The sequence below is a fragment of the Coregonus lavaretus genome, assembly GCF_964263955.1.
Source record: "Coregonus lavaretus genome assembly, chromosome: 5".
Taxonomy (NCBI): Eukaryota; Metazoa; Chordata; class Actinopteri; order Salmoniformes; family Salmonidae; genus Coregonus; species Coregonus lavaretus.
This window is the reverse complement of record NC_139992.1, coordinates 67340294-67363254: the sequence shown is the minus strand read 5'-3', so window position 1 is coordinate 67363254 and position 22961 is coordinate 67340294. Positions and strand designations below refer to the sequence as shown.

General features: G+C 43.6%; 1 protein-coding gene across 1 annotated transcript in view; it reads left to right on the top strand.

The window, feature by feature from the left end:
• Positions 1–22961, top strand: part of lrp2a (low density lipoprotein receptor-related protein 2a) — a gene marked incomplete at both ends in the record, with an annotated part of 77334 nt that overhangs the window by 1621 nt on the left and 52752 nt on the right. The window contains 20 exons of the mRNA XM_084162688.1: positions 5382–5489; positions 5740–5862; positions 6065–6181; positions 6925–7035; positions 13202–13315; positions 13645–13761; positions 14447–14590; positions 14688–14807; positions 14937–15065; positions 15623–15792; positions 16845–17068; positions 18376–18582; positions 18744–18946; positions 19031–19171; positions 19326–19529; positions 20206–20398; positions 21227–21352; positions 21947–22077; positions 22366–22503; positions 22611–22895. Coding sequence (XP_084018814.1) covers positions 5382–5489; positions 5740–5862; positions 6065–6181; positions 6925–7035; positions 13202–13315; positions 13645–13761; positions 14447–14590; positions 14688–14807; positions 14937–15065; positions 15623–15792; positions 16845–17068; positions 18376–18582; positions 18744–18946; positions 19031–19171; positions 19326–19529; positions 20206–20398; positions 21227–21352; positions 21947–22077; positions 22366–22503; positions 22611–22895 — 3105 coding nt within the window. The remainder of the gene's footprint in view (positions 1–5381; positions 5490–5739; positions 5863–6064; positions 6182–6924; positions 7036–13201; positions 13316–13644; positions 13762–14446; positions 14591–14687; positions 14808–14936; positions 15066–15622; positions 15793–16844; positions 17069–18375; positions 18583–18743; positions 18947–19030; positions 19172–19325; positions 19530–20205; positions 20399–21226; positions 21353–21946; positions 22078–22365; positions 22504–22610; positions 22896–22961) is intronic.

The following is a 22961-nucleotide window of genomic DNA, read 5'->3' as shown; positions in this document are numbered from 1 at the left end:
TTAGCAGGCTTGTCCCTTAAAAATGAACAATGATGTACCAAAGATTTGTGTCGTCGTAGTTTAAAAAGACATTCAAGTCAACAGGTAATCAATGTTGTCTATTTCAGTATATACCAAGTTTTAAATGCATTGACTAGCAACAGAGCCTCATGCACTTCCAGCATCTTTTGCAGTTTTGCATCATGGCACTTGTTGATCTCCTCAGAAATTTGAGGCAGGAATGGTTGAATTAATCCAGATTTAGCCAGCATGCGTTTGAGAGGAAATGACTAAAAGGGCCTTGGAGGACAGGTTACTTTCTCTAATCCATTGAGCCTAATTTCCACTGGGTCCTCCAGGGATAGGGTTCACACTCATTTTTGCCCTGTCAAAGTTTCACCAAAGCTAATGTGGCTCAACTTGATGATAATTTAATGTGTGACAGACAGTCTTTTGTGGCTTATTATCAAGAGGCTTTAAAAGTGTTGTAAAACACCTGTGTCGACATAATGGTTAATGTGGCACACTTGTAGGGTGATTTAATGTTACAGTAATAGGTAACAAAGGAACTGGACTTGGTGACAAGCATTTCACTACACCCGCAATAACAGCTGCTAAATATATGTGACCAATAAAATTAGATTAGATTAGATTTGATTGTGGCCGTTCAAAACATGTTTTTGCAGGTTAATTGCTTGAATATTGGGGCTAAGTGCCTTTCAAACCTCAATAATGTTCCACAAACAGCCTTGGTCATTCAGGATCTTGTGAAAAAAAATTATGATTGAATTAGAAAAAAACATATACAATTAAACCAGGATAAACAAGATGTTCTGTGTCAGTGTTACACACGATGTCTAGAACAGGGGGATATGGGGTTGGCTTATGAACATTTCCCCTACTAACTCAAATAGGTGTTTTCAGTTTGTTGCTCACATTAATTGATCCTAACCTATTATTAGTTAATTTGTGTTATAGCACAACAACAAACACTTGTGGGTTGATGTTGAAATTTGACAAGGCACAGAAAACTTCGGCCAGCATACGCGTGCTAAATCTTAAAGATGCTGCAGCCTTTTCTGGTGTAAATCCGTGAGCAACGTTAACGCTGTATTGGAAAGGGGAACAGAAGTTAGCACAGTTGACTCAAATGAAAGACTAATCCTTTCCCATTATACAGCACTCTCAACCCAGGTCCCAGACTATTATGTGATGCATAGGGTGCAATGTTTAGGCTAACAATGCTCATGGTGTATTGAGTGACAGTTTGTCATAGGCAGTGTGAACAAAAACATTTGACCTCCTGCAGAAGTGCAGTGTAACATCTCAATTTCTGCTGCTTTCTACACATTTCTAGTCAAATGTAGCTTTACAAATGTATTAAAACTTTATAAAAGTTTTTTAAAAGTAAGAATTAGAAGTACAGCTTCATTCCTCACTCACTATTTATTGCCTCCTTTTGTACCTGTGCCAGTACCAAACTCCCTTGGGCTTTTCTCTGTTTTGTGTGTGGCAGTAAGAGCCAAAGTCAGTTGTTCAGCAATTGACTGCATTCTGTTGAATTGATTTCCATATGAAATGGAGCAGCACTTCGCTCCAACAGCATGGACGGATCCAGCGCTCCACGCTGCCAGCCGTTTTCTAGACACACATTCAGAGAGTGCGAGGGGACGCACAAAAACAAGGCGGTATTGATGAAAGAGGCTACACCTCTTTCAGGGGCCCCCACATGATTGGAAAGAGATGTTTTGGGGAAGGGCCAAGATTTTAAAAAAAAATTTTTGGGGGGGGCTTCTGTTAAACTTTTTTTGCAGGAAGCTATACTGTATTCTGCATTCTGCTATCCCTCTCCATAGTCCCATTGGCGTGGTGACACTTCCAGTTATGAGGTTGCAGCCCTGCTGGCTCTTCCATTGTGCCATTGTGATTTCACAGTGGGGTCTGAGGCATTGGCAGGCTTCATTCGAATGAAAATTCCTCTGCTGCTCCTCTTTGTTTGGCAGTAGTAGGGCGTCCTTATCTTTCTCTGTGGATAGTGTGAGGTTCTCGCCTGCTGTGGGTTTAAGATGGCTAATTACAAAAGACATGGTCAGAGAGAGGGACAAAAAGAAAACACCAAACTAAACAAAACAGGCTAAACAAAGACACTAACGAAAAAGTACCAATCCTTAGACACCACATTCTTAAGAGCTTATTTGCAGCATATTGGCCACTTTTCTCTTAAGTTTATTTTAATAGAAATTGACTGACAGTCAAATTGCCCGTATTTTGATCAGTGTTGTTACATTTCGCCTTAAAAAATAAACTATTTACCAATTTATTCCTGAAGGAATAGTAAATCAGATGACATAAAAAAAGACTATGGCTGAATGTAAGAGCATTCATTTAAAAGTCCACTTTAGTCGGCCAGTCACCTTTCCCAGAACTGATACTGTCAGGAAACACTGGCTTCATTTGAATGTCTCAGAAGATTGGTTTCCTTTTGGCAAAGGTTGTTGAAAGCTGTTAACCTAATGCATAGCAGACAGGGATTATGAACAGGGATTATGAACATTGCCATTGTTGCTAGGAGGCCTCAGGAGTGTCCTTCCTCTGAACTTGAAGTCCATTGATGCTTAAAGACACTTCTAGTATTTTTCTCTTTTAAAAAATATGTTGGTTTTGTTGATAAGCTGGTGGATATTGATACTACATGCAATCCTATTTGTGGGTCAAGCAACGAGTGATCATGTTTTTTTTTTAATTAGGGTCTTTGTGGAAGTCTCATTAGACAAAATGTATCATTATTTTCAGTATTATCCTTGAAGTTGTCAGTACACCCATGATTTTTGTCTGATATCTACCATATATTGTCAAATATTACATATTCAGAGTTGATCTTATAATGATCGTAATGTCATGGAGCATGAGACCACTGACTGTCTGTTCAGGGGTACAGAGCTAAACCCAAATGTCTTTCAGTGGTGTCACTGTGCTGCTCCGATACTGCATGCACTGTTTGTCTTACCTGCATGTTACAGATGATGCTGAAACCTCCCGGATCATTGCCTCTCAACAAAGGCACCCTTTGAGCTAATGGGGAAGCAATTTTCTCATTAGTAAACTGAGTAGGAAAAAAGCTTGCTTCTCAATTGGCTGCTGAATGAGTTAAATATGAAGCCCCTTTGGCTGGCGTAGTTTAAAAGCAGTTTGGTGGTGTCGGCTAATTCATCTGAGACAAGACCTCATGATATGAGAAGCCCCTCACAAGGCTTTTAGTGCCGTAGCACAGTCATGACCCCACAATTCAAGTGGAAGTGATCCATCTTTGAAGAGCACATTACATAAAAGAGATGATAAACTACTGACTTGCCTATAATAAAGTGCCTGCTCACACAACATTTGTCGACTGAATGGGCTGCGATTTTCCAATTCAATTCATTACATTGTATGTCTGTTTACATTTTACATTTTAGTCATTTAGCAGACGCTCTTATCCAGAGCGACTTACAGTTAGTGAGTGCATACATTTTTTTATATTTTATTTTCATACTGGCCCCCCGTGGGAATCGAACCCACAACCCTGGCGTTGCAAACGCCATGCTCTACCAACTGAGCTACACGGGACTAGGTGTTTGACAAAGAAGGAAGATTTCCCTTGGCTTTTAGCATTTGGTTCAATAGTGGTCATATCGGAAGTGCTCTTTTTTCACCTGTCAGAGGGAAATGCTTTGCCAGACTTGTTCTATAATTAAGTAGGCCGACTCATAATATCAGTGTCCAACAATTCCACCTTGGCCTTTAATAGCTCCTGGTGTCTCTACGTCCTGCTAAAGGATCAATGTCAGTAGGACCTGTGCAACCGATGCTGTATCCGTTTTATGTTTCTTTTAAATGAGAAGAATAAAAAGGCAGAGGGTATGTTGGCAGGAGTTTCCTAAGAGATTTCAACTTATCAGCACAAGATCAAAGGATGACATCACACTAATTCTTAGTTCAGTGCCTTATCTCATGAAAGCTCATGTTTAGCATTAGGCCTAGATGGTTTGACCGGATTGAAAATGCTTTTTCTGTTACAAAATTGTCCAGTAGGTGTATATTCAACACGTTGGTTTCTTTTTGTTTGCAACTGACCACTGTTTTCTTGTTTTGCATGTCCTTATCATGTAACATGCTCCTATGCCATTGGAATTTGAAGTAATTTGTTGATAGCTGTAGTGGGAGAGAAACACTAAGTGAAAGGTTGTGCTAATAGAAACCCAATGCACATGCTGATTGGTGATGGCACAGCTAGTTGATGCAATGGAAATAGCTGATTACTTGCATATTTGCTTCTAGGAGTCACAATACATGTATTCATACATGTATAACATATGATCTATGGATATCGCCCATTGACACATTTATGTTATGTGAAAACTGGTCATGAATCAGTATCCAAAAATCTTACTGCGAATGTTTGGAAATGTAATGTGGTTTTTAAAAATGTGGGTGTGTTTTGTGTGTAATTTGATTGGTCAGATGGCAGTGTTTGATTCATAGATTGGAAATAAAACATAGGTCATTTGTATTACTGATTATATTTCTCAGTGTTGTTTGTTTCTAGAACAGTCTTCAGTTTGTTTTGCAACTGAGGTGTTGACACAATGTAAAACCTCTCTCTTCAGCACATATTTGACCAAGCAGGGAGTGTGTTTAAAGGTAGTCGATAAGACACTGTAGACCACCAACCCCAGACATGCACCACCAACCACCACCTTACATCTCCCTCAGCAAAGAATTTGGGTTTAAGGGTTGCGGTACCTCCTGGTACCACTATTTATCCCAATTACATTTCTGACAAGGAACAGCATGCACCATAAATCAGGTTGTCAGAGAGAGACAATGAGAATTGTACATTCCAATTCGGACAGGTCTGACGGAGCGCTCTGCCACTGAACTATGCTGCCTCAGTTGATATCTCCTGGAAAACTTCAGGGAAGGTAGAGTGGTGGTACCTTATCTCCTCAGATGCCACTCAGTGAGAACATCAAAAGGAAGCTTGGGATGAGTGTGCTGAGGGTTGAGTAACTGTTTTGAGGATGGCTGGCACGCTCTTCTCCAGGCCCTGTCGATGCTGTAAACACCATGCTTCATCAATAAGAGACATTCCCAAACACACTTAAATCTGTTTAGATGTTTTGATAAGAGACACAAAGATATCCATCAATTTATTGGACTAACTATAGTAGAGAGGGACATTTGAGAGGAAATTATTTATTTTTTCTGACCTAGTTTAGAAATACACATGATCATGATCAACTGATTAAGATCATGAAGAATTATGCACCTGGGGACTGAAGGTATTACAAAATAGTATCTGAGAATTGGTCTAAAATATGGAATGAAGATAACTTTAGTAATAATGTGTCTCCTGTGTGAAGGTTGTGAGACGGGGCAGTTCCAGTGTGGGACAGGCCGATGCATCCCACAGCACTGGCATTGTGATGGAACGTTAGACTGTGTAGACGATTCTGATGAAGCCGACTGCCGTGAGTAACTTCTCATCTTACAGTGGACTGGGCTGCACTTTGACCCTCTCCCTTTACATGTTATCAGGATTTGTCACATTTACTCACGTTTCCCTGTTAAATTGTATTGAGAGCAGCAAAACTGTTGCTTCGTAGAATTATCTTGAGGAAGAATCACCTGGCATTGTCTTACTTAGACCTTCACCTACATATTGACTATTGTTGCTGATAGTGTGGAGACTAAAATGGGATGTGCTGTGTGTGTCCTCAGCCCATGTAACATGTGATGAGAGTCATTTCCAGTGCTTGAGTGACGGGGAGTGTATCCCAGATGTCTGGGTTTGTGACGACGAAGAGGACTGTGAGGACGGCTCAGATGAGAGACAACACTGTCGTAAGTTCTCACACTTTCTACAATAGAGGAAATCAATACGCAAGTACTGAGTAGACCATACAGTGTACAACATGTTTTATTTAGAATTCTCACCAATGTGACAGGTGCCACAAATGTTAACGCAAAAATCAATGACAAAGGCAATTAAGGGGGTAGAGAAATGCTGCACTTGTGGTTAAGTTGCTCCTCAATCTCTCTGCAGCTGGTAGGACGTGCTCCAGTGGGCAGTTCAGCTGTACCAATGGGGCCTGCATCCCAGGGGAGTACAGGTGTGACCGGCTGCCCGACTGCTCCGATGGGGCTGACGAGAGAGACTGCCGTAAGTTCCCCAGTGTGGCTTACTTACCTTCTTCCCTCAGGCTCCTGTGGCATTTTAATCAATTTGTAAGATTAAGAGGCTTGCTGACTGACAGAATGGCCACAATATGCTTCTTGTTGTCAGAGGTTGATTGCAGATTCCTTGGGGATTAGTCAAGCTGAAGTTCAGCTGCTATTCCATTATTGTGCCGACATGTTAGACTCACAGCACTGCACATTTGGTGATCTCACAACGGCAGAATAAAGTGTTTTTATCCTCCCATTAGCTTTTAGCATTTTTCTTGCACCATTACAGGCTGAATAATTCCGTACAGAGCTTTATATTTCAGAGGTGAATTGCCACCATGACTTCATGGGGGAGTATCTAAGGGTATATGTTCTACTGTTAATGAGATTAAAAGGGGGTTAGAGCTGCCGACGCAGCAGCTAAGATAATGATCTGCTAGCAGCAGACTGTTACATTTGGGTAATTGCAAGGTTGTCTTAATACTTGAGAACTTTATATAGGAATGTTTAAGACTACTGACATTTGAGACATTTCATGTTTGAGAAATGTTTAAGACTACTAGAGACATTTGACATTTGAAAGGGAAAGCATTATGCACCTCTAAACAAATTATTTTTATAGGGAATTTATGCTTATTCCTTAAATTCTTTGAATATTCTACAGATGGGTTTGTTCTATGTCAGTCGGGTATGATTGACTTGTCTTCATCTGTTTTGACATGTTTATTTCCCTCTCAGACTACCCAGAGTGTACAGAGCTGAGGTGTGCCAACAGTGCCTGTTATAACAGGACCCAGCACTGTGACCAGGTCGTGGACTGCCGTGACGGGTCAGACGAGGCCAACTGCAGTAAGTGTTCACTTCTGGCCATGACTAGGGCTGTTACGGTGACCGTATTACCGCCACACCAGCGGTCACGAGTCATGACGGCAGTCAAATTCCACGTGACCATTTAGTCACGGTAATTAGGATTCTCCAAGCTCTGATGCTGCTGATGGTCATTAGTAGCCTACCAAACTTGCTAACTGCCTGGTACTCAGCACTCTATTGTCCCTCTAATCACTTGGACATCAATGCAAATGTCATCAAACATTTAATCAAACACTTCATGAGAGCCCATGAGCTCATGTTGCGCAACATTTCTATAGGCTATGCAATTGTGTGAGAAAACAGAGTGATGGCCTCTATTAAAAAGAGGAGGATCCCATCAGCTTTCTATAGGCTAGGCCTACTATATTTATTTCTCAACTTTCCTGATATTAAGCACATTGCTTCTCTTTAAAACAGGAGTATAGCCTACCTGGCTGGCGTGAAAATGAACATTTACATACATTTACATTTACGTCATTTAGCAGACGCTCTTATCCAGAGCGGCTTACAAATTGGTGCATTCACTTTATAGCCAGTGGGATAACCACTTTACTATTTTTTTTTTTTTTTTTTTCTTGGGGGTGGTGTGGGGTAAGGGGTGTAGAAGGATTACTTTATCCTATCCCAGGTATTCCTTAAAGAGGTGGGGTTTCAAGTGTCTCCGGAAGGTGGTGAGTGACTCCGCTGTCCTGGCGTCGTGAGGGAGCTTTTTCCACCATTGGGGTGCCAGAGCAGCGAACAGTTTTGACTGGGCTGAGCGGGAACTGTGCTTCCGCAGAGGTAGGGGGGCCAGCAGGCCAGAGGTGGATGAACGCAATGACCTCGTTTGGGTGTAGGGACTGATCAGAGCCTGAAGGTACGGAGGTGCCGTTCCCCTCACAGCTCCGTAGGCAAGCACCATGGTCTTGTAGCAGATGCGAGCTTCAACTGGAAGCCAGTGGAGTGTGCGGAGGAGCAGGGTGACGTGAGAGAACTTGGGAAGGTTGAACACCAGACGGGCTGCGGCATTCTGGATGAGTTGTAGGGGTTTAATGGCACAGGCAGGGAGCCCAGCCAACAGCGAGTTGCAGTAATCTAGACGGGAGATGACAAGTGCCTGGATTAGGACCTGTGCCGCTTCCTGTGTAAGGCAGGGTCGTACTCTCCGAATGTTGTAGAGCATGAACCTACAGGATCGGGTCACCGCCTTGATGTTAGCGGAGAACGACAGGGTGTTGTCCAGGGTCATGGCAAGGCTCTTCGCACTCTGGGAGGAGGACACAACAGAGTTGTCAACCGTGATGGCGAGATCATGGAATGGGCAGTCCTTCCCCGGGAGGAAGAGCAGCTCCGTCTTGCCGAGGTTCAGCTTGAGGTGGTGATCTGGCATCCACACTGATATGTCTGCCAGACATGCAGAGATGCAATTCGCCACCTGGTTATCAGAAGGGGGAAAGGAGATTAGTTGTGGGTCGTCTGCGTAGCAATGATAGGAGAGGCCATATGAGGATATGACAGAGCCAAGTGACTTGGTGTATAGCGAGAATAGGAGAGGGCCTAGAACTGAGCCCTGGGGGACACCAGTGGTGAGAGCACGTGGTGCGGAGACAGATTCTCGCCACGCCACTTGGTAGGAGCGACCGGTCAGGTAGGACGCAATCCAAGAGTGAGCCGCGCCGGAGATGCCCAGCTCGGAGAGGGTGGAGAGGAGGATCTGATGGTTCACAGTATCACAGGCAGCAGACAGGTCTAGAAGGACAAGAGCAGAGGAGAGAGAGTTAGCTTTAGCAGTGCGGAGAGCCTCCGTGACACAGAGAAGAGCAGTCTCAGTTGAATGACCAGTCTTGAAACCTGACTGGTTTGGATCAAGAAGGTCATTCTGTGAGAGATAGCAAGAGAGTTGGCTAAAGATGGCACGCTCAAGAGTTTTGGAGAGAAAAGAAAGAAGGGATACTGGTCTGTAGTTGTTGACATCAGAGGGATCGAGTGTTGGTTTTTTGAGAAGGGGTGCAACTCTCGCTCTCTTGAAGACGGAAGGGACATAGCCAGCGGTCAAGGATGAGTTGATGAGCGAGGTGAGGTAAGGGAGAAGGTCACCGGAGATGGTCTGGAGAAGAGAGGAGGGGATAGGGTCAAGCGGGCAGGTTGTTGGGCGGCCGGCCGTCACAAGTCGCAAGATTTTATCTGGAGAGAGAGGGGAGAAAGAAGTCAAAGCATAGGGTAGGGCAGTGTGAGCAGGACCAGCAGTGTCATTTGACTTAACAAACGAGGATCGGATGTCGTCAACCTTCTTTTCAAAATGGTTGACGAAGTCATCCACAGAGAGGGAGGAGGGGGGAGGGGGAGTAGGATTCAGCAGGGAGGAGAAGGTGGCAAAGAGCTTCCTAGGGTTAGAGGCAGATGCTTGGAATTTAGAGTGGTAGAAAGTGGCTTTAGCAGCAGAAACAGATGAAGAAAATGTAGAGAGGAGGGAGTGAAAAGATGCCAGGTCTGCAGGGAGTCTAGTTTTCCTCCATTTCCGCTCGGCTGCCCGGAGCCCTGTTCTGTGAGCTCGCAATGAGTCATCAAGCCACGGAGCAGGAGGGGAGGACCGAGCCGGCCGGGAGGATAGGGGACATAGAGAGTCAAAGGATGCAGAAAGGGAGGAGAGGAGGGTTGAGGAGGCAGAATCAGGAGATTGGAAGGAGAAGGATTGAGCAGAGGGAAGAGATGATAGCTACAATAATGCAAAGGAGATCGGAATGAAATGAACTAAACATCTGGGAAAGGAGAGAGCGGGGCCTCCCTCACTTACGTTTCACTGAAACACCCAAATATAACTCTCCCAACTTCCACCTCAGAAACTATAATTGTTGTAAACTACAGCGGTTCAATGTTTTCTAGGAATAGACTAACTTAGTTTATTCAGCTAGCTAACTTGGTACAGTATTCTTCCGTGAAAATCGTCCAGGGCACCTAGTCATATGACGCCATAGCCAACTAGCATGCCGGACTCCAACAACACGGTTTAGCACCAATACTCGGCCACAACAAACCACCAGTGTGTCAACACGCCAAGCAGATCATTCGTGTCCGTGTCTAACGTTGTGGGTTAGTCCCGACAGCTTGAGCGAGTCCGTCGTCAACTTATTCAGCCAGTTAGTTAGCTAGAATAGTTAGCATACTAGCTAGCCATTGCTTTCAGACAAAGAAGAAACCCCTCCTCCCATGGCACGAACACACAGAGAGAGCCAAGCTAACGTTAACTAGTCACCCATGTCCCGAATTCCCTTGAACGACTCTGGCTACCAGTATGTAAAAACAAAACACAAATGTAGATTATAACTTACCCCTAGCAGCTACTGTTAGCTAGTCAAGTGCAAAGCTATCCACTGAATTGACTCAGCCTGTTCGTGTCTGTTCGCTAGGTCGTTCCAGCTATTGTTTACTAGTAGCTATCCAGGTAGCAACAAGCTAGCTACATTTCAAGCACAGTAGCCACTTACTACCTAACATTAACGCTTCAGACAGTGAGGTTAGAAAAACAGCTGAATGGTAGGCATTATTGTATGTAATTATTGTAGGCAGCTAGCTGGCGTAATTACAGGTACTCTCAGGCGTGAAACAACTATCCACAGTTGCTAATAGTTACCAGTAGCTACCCGCCAGCTAGTCCAGGTAGTGGGTTAGCTAGCTTCGTGCTTCACCGGGCTCAGACGAATACAATAATAACCTACAATAATTACATACAACAACCCACGATAACTACCTACAATACCTAACTACAATCTAAATACATAGTTTAAGCTTTACTCGACAAAGCCCAAACTATGTATATAAGCCATATAAGCCAAGCTTACCTCCTGCCAGAGAGAGACACAACCTCACCCGACGACGACCACGGGAAAAGCGTCCTCCATTCTCTATTTAAGTGCATAGATGACATGTATTTTTTACAGCTGCCCCTGTTTCGAGACAGGCGCATAATAATGGTCCATTCTAAATCAAAACAAATTTGACACATATATTATTTTGAATATGTAAAGACAAGATTAAATCAAGAATAGTGTGATGGGAGACAATATTAGCTTATCACTTGTGAATGATGCCCAGCTTAAGGCAAACAGTGCATGCGTTTTTGGGGACTTTTTAAAATCATAGTCGCACACCTCAATAGCCTGGCCCATAGGCCTATATGTTTTGATAAGGTTTGTATCACAGCTAAAGTGGCCAAATAACTTCTCCAGATACTCAACTAGTCTCAAGAAGTCCAGTTTTATTGGTTCTTTAATCAGCACAACAATTTTCAGCTGTGCTAACATAATTGCAAAAGGGTTTTCTAATGATCAATTAGCCTTTTAAAATGATAAACTTGAATTTGCAAACACAACGTGCCATTGGAACACAGGACTGATGGTTGCTGATAATGGGCCTCTGTACGCCTATGTAGATATTCCATTACAAATCTGCCGTTTCCAGCTACAATAGCCATTTACAACATCAACAATGTCTACACTGTATTTCTGATCAATTTGATGTTATTTTAATGGACAATAAAAGTGATTTTTTTTCGAAAACAAGGACATTTCTTAATGAACCCAAAACGTTTGAACGGTAGTGTACATACGCAGCGCGTGAGTTTCAAGTTTGGGGAAGATCATTTTCACCATGAAAATGCACCTTTGTAATGAAAGCATTACATGCATAATTGTATTTGTGGTCACTTTTGAGAATGGTGTTTTTCTGCTAATGGAACATTTGCGCTTATAGCCTACTGCCGTGTGTGCATTGCTGTGCTTATAATGTGAAGAAATAGCCTTAGTTTATCAACATTTTAAGCTAAATATTCTCATCTATTGCGTCAGGTTCATTGCTTAAAACAGGTTTTTTGATGCTAGTGGTTGTATTAATTTGGGATCTATCACATCCCACAACTGTCCCGGACTATGTTTGGAATATTTATTTCTCGCACAGAATAGAATAGGTCAACTTTTGTACTATGGGGATAGTAGATTGACATAGGCTAGTGCTTTTGCTGTTAGTTAGGCCTACTCATCTTGTTGGCTGACGAAAAGTAAATGTGGACAGTTCTTCCAATATCTTCAATATGCGCCTCGGGAATTGGATAAGGACGTGCGCAGTTGCGTCCCCGATGTGTCTGTCTTCACTTGTAGCCTGTGAGAAAGACCCAATCATGTGACTGAGAGCCATGTGAGTGAGAGGTGCTTCGGCACACAGCCGGGAGAAGGGAATTATAATTATTATATTCAGCCCAAGGGCACAACGGCCACTGGCCGCAAAAGGCATGGATTTTTTTAGGGGGCATAACGGCCACACAAAGGGGATGCAGCCAGGAAATTCGAGGCATTATTAAGTGCTTGTCAAATTGTGAATGAGAGACTGATGAAGTGTGTACAACCTGCGCAAAAAACAAGGCAGAGCTCATGCCTTTCATGCAACTTTTTTCAAATCATCATTAGAGACGCATCATGCAGCCTTAGATTGTATTAAAAATCATAACATATAGCCTAACATTTGTATCACAACTAAGGTTACATAAATAACTCTAAATTAAGCATTTAGGAGTATCTGTTTCTTTGTTAACCACTCAACACAGAATAGCCGCATGTGCGCACTCCCTCAAATCGTTTGGAGAATATATCCTTTCTATTTTATTCAGCTATGTTCAATTGTATTCTTCATACTATAAAATAATATAAAATAATGCCAAGGAATTCTAAGCAAATCTTGTCAGCTAAATGAACTAGTGTAGCCCATAGCCAGATCAGGGCCTAACAGAAGGACAACACAGAGTATGGTATTCTGTTCTTCTGAAATAGACTACATGTTTCTTTAGACCTCTCTAAAATAAATAATGGATTTATTGTTATGGTGTAGGCTATATTACATGGATTTATTAGACTTTTTAAAATGTAGATGTTCCAAAGGTCTGCATCAGTGAATTGTAGGCTATGCATGGAAGCCAGGAAATGCTAAATGTGTTTACATTAATTAATGGTCACTTACCGTGAGACCGGCAGTTATTTGCTTGACAATCACCGGCTGACAAAATTGTATGACCGCCACAGCCCTAGCAGTGACGCATGACCACGCATTTAACCAGGCCCTCCTCCTGTCCGACACAAACAGTCAGTCACTGAAGGGGTTTTGTGTCTGTTTTATTCAGCACAGCACTGCAGCAGTGGCCTGTTCCAATGTGGAAACGGAGAGTGTGTCCCTCAACGCTATGTCTGTGACCATGACGACGACTGTGGAGACAGGAGTGACGAACAGAGCTGCAGTGCGTACCTCTACCCTCCTCGCACCACTACTGCTATCTGCACCTCTCATCTTAACTCCTCACCCAGATAGTTTCTCCCCCTAACTTGGACTTAATCTGACCTTTTCTATGTGCTCTCTCTCTCTCTCTCTCTCCCGCTACCCCTCTTTCTTCTCTCTCTCTCTCTCTCTCTCTCTCTCTCTCTCTCTCTCTCTCTCTCTCTCTCTCTCTCTCTCTCTCTCTCTCTCTCTCTCTCTCGCTCTCTCTCTCTCGCTCTCGCTCTCCCCCCCTCCCCTCCCCGTCTCTCTCTCTCTCTCTCTCCCTCTCTCTCTCTCTCTCTCGCCCTGTAGCCTATCCCACTTGCAGAGGGAGCTACTTCACGTGCCCCAGCGGTCGCTGTGTTCACCAGGTCTGGCTTTGTGACGGAGAAGACGACTGTGAAGACAATGCAGATGAGAAAGGCTGTGGTATGGACGCTACAGAGTTCCACCTCCCCTTCCTCTTGACACATTTCTAATATTGGACCCAGAACCCTGAAAAGGAAACAGTAAGCGGGTTCAGTAGAAACACACTTGAAGGAGTGAGAAACACTGCGGTGTATAAACCTGATTCACCTTTGGTCTCCATGGTTGGTATGGGCTAAGCACTGTGCTTGTGCTTTTAAAGTGTGGTAGTCAAATGCCTCTTTGATCGCTCACCCCTCCAAAGAGCTTTAGAATTCTTCAAAATATATTAAAGTTAGGGGAGTTAGTGGTCTTACCTGTTTTTAAGACTCTGATTGACAACACTGTTTGTAATAGCTGCAGTTGTTTCTAATCTTCAATTGTATCTGTAACTTGTGACACTTTGTCTTTTGTGTGTATTTTATGTATTTTTCTGTAATATTTTATATACACGCTGCTATTTTCCTGTTTTGCCTTCTTGCCAGGTCGTCCTCGCAAAATAGGTTTTTAACATCAATGGGTCTTACCTGGTTAAATAAAGGTTTAAAAAAAATAATATACAAACATTCCTCCACGCTGCTCTGAAGAGTGTTTTTAGAGGATGGGTTGCAGAATCCTCCGATAAGGCTGCTGTCTTCAATGCATACCTCACACATTGTTGCTGTTTTCTCAAAGCAAGGCAGTGAAGATGACTTTGTTTTCTCTGCAGACGCTGTATCACGTGAGTGCTATCCTGGAGAATGGCCCTGTCCATCCTCAGGCCTGTGTATTCCCATGGACCAACTGTGTGATGGGACAGCCCAATGTCCAGATAGAGAGGATGAGACCAACACCACTGCTGGACGCAATTGCAGTCAGTAACGATACAACCAGTTTAAAGTGCACACACGCACACACTTTATTTTGAGAAGTGACATTGGGAGTAATGTGTGTCTGTCTTTGTTTGTCAGGTATCTGGAGGTGTGCTTCTCTGAGCTGTGAGCATCGCTGTCATGCGTCCCCTGAGGGAGGAACCTGCTCATGTCCCTCTGGGTACATTGTCAACAACAACAACAGCCGCTCTTGTATCGGTAAATACTGCCATATTCACTCAGTTACAGTACATTGAAATAATTGGAAACTCAGGCTACTAGAGGTAGAATATGGGATGTGTGCTTTTGACTCATTCAGTTTTTTTCTTATTTTATTATTGGGTGAAGACTTTGACGACTGTCAGATGTGGGGCGTCTGCGACCAGCTCTGTGAAGATCGGATAGGAACCCATCGCTGCAGCTGTCGAGAGGGCTATTTCCTAGAGCAGCACCGATACTGCAGAGCTAACACCTCAAGTGAGTGGCCAGCGTTGAGCTTCAATATACTTCAACATATCAAACTCATTCCTCCTGGCTAGAGGCCCTCAGCCCCTCAACCCAGCCTCCTGTCTGCCAGCCTCTGTCCGCCTGCTCTGCTTTCTGGTGCATTGTTGCACACTGATTGTTGTTTCAGCCAGTCGTTTGTGTCTGTGGACCAGAGAATGGCTATTGACCAAGAGACAGACCCCTCTGACTTTGAGGCCAGCAGCAAGGAGGGATTTGCTGTGTTAATAATACAGATCAAATTATCTTAGCCATTTGGGTTTCTAAAAATGACATAAAATGTATTACATGAAAATGAAAAATGTATTACTATAGATTAATATTTGAATAAACTCAATAGTATGTTATCAAAACTGACTGACTAAAATGTATTGTTATTTCTTTACTGTTTTCCACTGCTGAGTAAATTAATGAATGATTATACAGTCAAAAAACAAGTGCTCAAACAGCATATGACAGGTATTCATAAGAAGAGATTATGAAATGTTTGAGCATGTTATCTTACTGATTGCCTTGTCTACTGTATGTAGCTGGCATAGCCTCGCTGGTCTTCTCTAATGGCCGAGACCTGCTGATTGGTGACATCCATGGACACAGCTCACGCACCCTGGTCCATTCCCAGAACAGAGGAGTCCCTGTCGGGGTGGACTTCCACTACCTCCTCAATAGAGTATTCTGGACGGATACTATTCAGAACAAGGTAATACTGGCATTAAAATACTTCTCATGAATGGTTTCCTGTGGCCCTGTTAAGGCATCAGTGCATCGTTAGAACTACCTGTACAGTGGACCGTAGTTACAGTCCACAGGATAGAAAGGCTTATTGTTTGAGGAAATGCTTGAGTTGTACAGGAACCTGCCCCCCCCCCTCCTCAAAGGAGAGGGAATACTTTGACAGATCTCTTAAGATACCGCCACTGTTAAATACTGTACAAATGGTAGACCTGTCGGCTCCCAAATGGCTGGGTCATAATGAAGGGGAAGTAGGTTGGGAATGGAATCCAAAATGTCTAATCTGGAAAACAGTGATATGCTGGTATGATGTTCACATAGCTCAGTGTAATTTTTGTAACCCGATCGTGTTCAAAGTAATCGTGCAGTGTTTGTTTTCACCGAGTCCACCCTGTTATATGCATTCTTTGGCCAGCTCAAAGGGCTTTGTTCAGCCTCTTGGCTTCTGTATGGTTTGAACCCCAGCCATGAGACTGAAAAGCAGGGACATACCAGGAGTGTGGTATCTGTGTAGATCAGCCACCTCCATGGCGGAATGTCATCTGATTTAAAGTGGGGGGACCACAAACAGGCCATGTGAACGTACTAGGGAGGTTAAACTAGCAGGCTATTTCCACATATTCAGTTTCTCTTTAAACAGGTCAGCTGAAAATCCTGCTTTTTAGACGTCTGTGTCTTATTTCAAATGAGCCAGAGCTGTAAAGAGCACTATCCCTTCCGAGGTGCCAAGGCTTCAAGCCTGAGAAACTGGTGCCATCTTGGAATCAGTAGGGTACAGGTTTCAGAATACTATCCGACGGCACCACTCAAATACTACTAGACAGACAAGATGGAAGTCAGACAAGCAACCAAAGCCCAGCCTTAATGACAGTAATTTCCTTCTCATTTTGGGGTATTATGGTGACATATCCCATCCCTGTTTCTCGGACTGTCTTTTAAAAAAAATATCTCCATGAATTTCCGGAGCCTTAACCACCAAAGAGCTAATCTCTTAGCAACAATGCTTTCTTTTCTGGCCAGGTGTTTTCGGTGGATATGGACGGTTCCAATATGCAGGTGGTTTTAAATGTATCAGTTGACTACCCAGAGAACCTTGCCGTGGACTGGGTGAACAATAAGCTGTATGTGGTGGAGGCCAGTGTCAACCGGATTGACATGGTGGACTTTGACGGGAATAACCGGGTGACGCTGATTGCAGAGAATCTGGGAAACCCCAGAGGGCTGGCCGTGGACCCAACTGTGGGGTGAGTCGAGGGGACCTCTCCCATCCTCAAGTCCTCTATCCCTCCATCCTCCACCCCTCTATCTCTCTGTCTCTCTGTCATGTTGTACCAGTAGGGAGTAATGAGTGTGTGAGATTCGCAGATTGTCCTGGCGGATTAGTGAGCATGTATTAAAAGTGATGAGCCTCATTGTAATCCAATAGTGCAGTTCAAGAGGGGAGCCTGGCCCAGGTGGCTACAGGTAAATTGGGAAGTGATAATAAATGTACACACTTGTTCTACCTCGGTGGGATTTAGGGCTGGCCCACCTGTAAGACTGGGGACAAAGACAGTGGAGGATGTGTCTGTTTCAAAATCAATTAAAAAAGGAAATCCGCTTATGTATTTATGTACTGGCCTTTTGTTGAGTTGCAATCTTGGTCGTTTTATAGCTAAAAGGAAGAATAACTTTGCTGCTATGGAATCCAATTTACCAATGTTCAATATTGCACCCAGTACATAAATCAAATCAAATTGTATTTGTCACAGGCTTCGTAGACAAGTGTAGACTAACAGTGAAATGCTTACTTACGGGTCCTTTTACAACAATGCAGAGTTAAAAATAAGATAAAAAAATGTGTATCAAGAATGGTCCACCACCCAAATGACATCCAGCCAACTTGACACAACTGTGAGAAGCATTGGAGTCAACATGGGCCAGAATCCCTATGGAACACTTTCGACACCTTGTAGAGTCCATGCCCCCAACGAATTGAGTCTGTTCTGAGGGCAGAAAGGGGTGCAACTCAATATTAGGAAGGTGTTCCTAATGTTTGGTATACTCAGTGTATATAGGGAGTAGAAAATAACATGGCTATATACAGGGAGTACCAATACCGAGTTGATATGCAGGGGTACGAGGTGAGTGTGTGACGTCAGTATGCATGTGTGTGCATTTATTTTGTGTGTGGGCATATGTAGTGTGTGTGTGTGTGTGTGTGAGTTGTGGTGTAAGTGTAATTAAGTATGTGTAGGTAGAGTCCAGTGTGTGTGCATAGAGTAAGTGCAAGAGAGTCAGTGCAAAAAAGGGTTAATGCAGGTAGTCCAGGTAGCCATTTGATTAGCTATTTAGCAGTCTTGTTTAGAAGTCTTATGGCTTGGGGGTAGAAGCTGTTCAGGGTCCTGTTGGTTCCCGACTTGGTGCACTGATACTACTTGCCGTAAGGTAGCAGAGAGAACAGTCTATGGCTTGGGTGGCTGGAGTCTTTGACAATTTCTTGGCAACCTACTGTACTGGTAACCTGTACCTAATCTGTACCTAACTAAGCCTAAATACATTTTTTTCACAGGTTCCTGTTCTTCTCAGACTGGGACTCTCTGAATGGAGAGCCAGGTTTGGAGCGGGCTTACATGGATGGCACCAATCGCTATGGGATCATCAGGACTAAATTGGGCTGGCCAGCAGGGATCACACTGGATATTGATGCCAAGCGAGTCTACTGGGTAGACAGCCGCTATGACTATATTGAAACCACCACATATGATGGGCTTCATAGGTAAGCATACCAGATATTTTCCTTATGAAAGAGCTCAAATTGGATGTTTTTTGGCCAAATGTCTGGAGAGACCATATGTAAGAAGTCAAAACAATGCAGGTTCCCTGTCTCTCACAATGGGAAATGTACAGTCTGCTCATGGTATTCTCTCCACCTTTCAGGAAAACAGTTGTCCATGGAGGTGCTGTGATCCCCCATCCCTTTGGCATCAGTCTGTTTGAGCACACTGTGTATTTCACTGACTGGACCAAGATGGCCGTGATGAAAGCCAACAAGTTCAGTGACACTAACCCTCAGGTGGTCTACACCACATCTCAGACCCCGCATGGAGTGCAAGTGGTACACCAACTAAGACAACCATATGGTAAGCATGTCACGGGTACAACTACACTGATCTGTCCCACTTCTGCATGTTCTGTCAGTGACTGAGCGTGTGTTGTGTTGACAGTGGCGAATCCTTGCGGCGCAGACAGGGACGGCTGTGAGCAGATCTGTATTCTAAGCCACAGGTCAGACAACCAAGGACTGGGCTTCCGCTGCAGGTGTCGAATGGGCTACGACCTGCATGCTGATGGCAAGAGATGTGTTGGTAAGACCAACACATAAACCTCGTTTTGCTTTTTCTCTATTAACATTGGACTTGGAACACTTCAATGTGCTGTGTCCTTTATACTGTGAATGCCCATGTGGTGTGAAATATGAGGTAGAAGATTGGTGGTGGATGTCTTCTTATCTCGTTCTAGCGGTGAGGCAGTTCCTACTCTTCTCCAGCCAGCTGGCTGTCCGAGGCATCCCGTTCAACTTGTCCTCTCAGGAGGATGTCATCCTTCCTGTCACTGGAACGCCCTCCTACTTCGTTGGGGTGGACTTCAGCGCAGAGGACGATGCCATCTTCTTCTCAGACACGGCCAAAGACATCATCTACAAGCAGAAAGTGGATGGCACCGGTGAGAGCGGCCTACATTTATTTGGTTGGATTGATGACTCGATACTGTATGTAGAATCAAACACTGAATTTTCTGTTAAATATATTTTTATTACTGAATTTGTAGGTCATTATTACTTAGTGTGTTTTCCATTTATTAGAATGTGAAGAAATACTTTTTTGTAACCATGGTTACATCCCTACATATATCCTTTCAAACAGAGAGTTCAAGCATGTGATCCAGCCGAGCTTATACCGGCAGTTAGGGGAGTGCCTTATGGAGCCGGGTAGTGCAATGGGGGAGGAAGGGAGAGAGGGAGGGAGGGAGAGAAGGAGGAAGGGAACGGACAAGAGCATGGACAGCAGTGAAACTATCACGTAACAGCTCAAAGTCAGGCTCCAGAATGTGATAAAACAAACACTGGGAACATAATTAATAAAGGTTGTAGAAGATTCAATATTTATCTTCTAACTTACATGTAAAATAAGTTACTAATGTGGTAAAGAAATTCCAGTAGAAAATGAAACCACAATCTGTACTGGCCAGTGGTGTTGTTTTTGCAACATAGGGTTGACCAGCCCTAGTTTTCTCTGTCAGGTCTACATAGGACAAATGCAAGCTGACAGTCTATTTACTTAAATGTGTTCCTCTTTCATCTCCGTATTAAATGGCGGTGTCACCGCTTTGATTTTCCCAGGCAGGGAGGTGCTAGCTGCCAATAGAGTGGACGGCGTGGAGGACTTGGCTTACGACTGGATTTCAAAGAACCTCTACTGGACGGACCCACGCTTCAGGAGTATTTCAGTCATGAAGGTGGCCGATCAGTCCAGGAGAGCCATCATACGCAACCTGAACAACCCCAGGTCCATCGTGGTGCACCCTGTGATTGGGTAAATACAGCTTGGCTGGAGCTGAGGAGGGGGGGTCAGGGAGAGAGGCTTGGTGCCACTTCCAACCTCTGTTGCAACAAAAACAAAAAAAGGGAGGGAGAGCAGATATGATAGGCTTATATATCTTGTTGATGCTTGAAGAATGCTGACTTTACCGCTGAATACATGCTTTTTACAGCATAATATCCTAATTTAAATGTTTGGTTCTATTCAATTCATTAATATAAATGCTAATAAGTTAATATTTGTTTAAGATTCATTTAAAGGACCATAGGATGTCAAAGGGAAACAAAGTTAGTGTGTGAAATCGGTCAAGTACTCCAATGTCCTGGGCATGCACAATTTAGTGAGGGCATTAGCCAGAACCAGCAGAGCTCAGAGGCCCATGCTTTCATCTTGGATCCCTGCCTCTTAAGAACATGAAAAAGCATTAGCAAACTGAGCAGTTGTCTAGTCACACCTAGTATAATGCGAGAGGTACCGACCCATTCATAGATTGTTCGCGCTTTAAATCCCAAACCTGATAAAAGGACTCTTTATTTAGTGCTAGTGGGACATTTCCAATAGCTTCAAAGTCATAAGGCCTCTGGGTCCAATAGCCTAGATTAGTGCTGCATGAAGGCCAGTATTGTAGTGAACACTAAGAACTTGGCTTAAACGGAAAAAGCCCTGTGGAGCTCTGAAATAAACTGTCTATATTTCTCAGTTCATAAAAGATTTTGAAGTGGTCCTAAAGCCAGAGTCTACTTCGGTTGAGGTGAAAAATACACTATGATCTTTTCCCATATAAATGTGAGTGTTGGTTAATGTGTATGTTTTCTTTGGCAGGTATATTTTCTGGACCGACTGGTACCGTCCAGCGAAGATTATGAGGGCCTGGTGTGATGGGTCACATGCTCTGTCGATTGTGAACACTACTCTTGGCTGGCCCAATGGCCTTGCTATCGACTGGAGGTGAGCCAATGGTCCCAGAGCCTAGCAGGACCAAAGGAATGGCCTCACAATACGCCATTCTTCCTCTTCCAGTAATACTCCATCAAGAAAAGAAATAGCAATTTCATTCATAACAAATAGATCATTAGGATTGACTTTGTCACTACATTTCAACATTGTGCCACGATTTGCATTGAGTTGAAATCATGCTATTGTTCACCCATCTACAGATGTAGGATCTTAATTTGACCTGTATTGTAAGAGCAAAATAATCTTGCATCAACAAGATTTTAACGTTTAGTCTATAATGTTGCTTGATTGGTGGTTAGGTTATTAACTGGTCAAAATGAGGCTGCATGAAAAGTGGAATACTGTTAATCTGTTAGTATGTTAGTGCGGGTTTTTAGTGAATTTATGTAAATCACAAAGCTCATCTGCATTTCCTGCGGTGCAGGAAAATTCTCAGCAACAAAAGAGTGATCAAATTAAGATCCTACGTTTGTAAGATCTCATTAAGCCTCTTATCAGACTGATCTTCCCTAATACTCCTCCTGACAATATGTTTGTGCAACAGTGTTTAATAATGTCTGTCCTACTGGTCCTGTCTCCCCCCAGCTCCATGCGCCTGTACTGGGTGGATGCCTTCTTTGATAAGATCGAACACAGCACCTTTGATGGACAGAACAGGCTGTCTTTGGAGCGCATCACTCAGATCTCACATCCTTTTGGTCTCACCATTTTTGGAGGTGATTCAATTTTCTCCTTTTTAAATTCACGAAGAATGGAATGCAAAACTATTCCATCAGTTGCATTTAAAGCTACCTTGTTATTGTATAAAAGCTTTCATCGTTAGAATTTCATTACTACTTGTCAATCCAGCTTGATTGATGATCATTAGAGAGAGCAATTACCGTGTCATCTCAAACATTAGTTCAGTGATGATATGAGATAAAATAGCTAATGTCATAGGTTGTGCCCTGGTATTCCCAATGCCGGGTCTCAGTTTCATGAGCATTCCTGCTTGGCCCATCCAGGTTATGCATATTTCACTGACTGGCGCCTGGGTGGGATCGTGCGTGTGCGCAAGACTGACGGGGGAGAGATGGTCATCATCAGGCGGGGAATCAGCCACATCATGCATGTCAAATCTTTCAACTCCAACTCCCAGACTGGTGAGAAACTCTTTCATTGTTTTCCCTGCTGCAGTGTTTATGTTATGGAGGATAACTCTGTGGCCATCACTGGATTCATTCATGATATCCTTTGCTACCCCTCTCAGGTTCCAACTTCTGCAATAGGAATACTAACCCTAATGGAGACTGCAGCCATTTCTGCTTCCCGGCGCCGGACTCCCAGAGGGTGTGTGGCTGTCCGTATGGCATGAAGCTGGCGCCCAGCCAGCAGACATGTGTAGAGGACCCTTCCAACGAGCCCCCCACGCTGCAGTGCGGTTCCAATTCCTTCTCCTGCACCAATGGGAAATGTGTCCCTCAGAACTACAGATGTGACGGCGTTGACGATTGCCATGACAACAGTGATGAGGCCAACTGTGGCGGAGCTCATAGTAATGCATTATGTTATGTTTCAATGGAGTATACTAACTGTTTGTCACTCGAGGCACATTATTGGG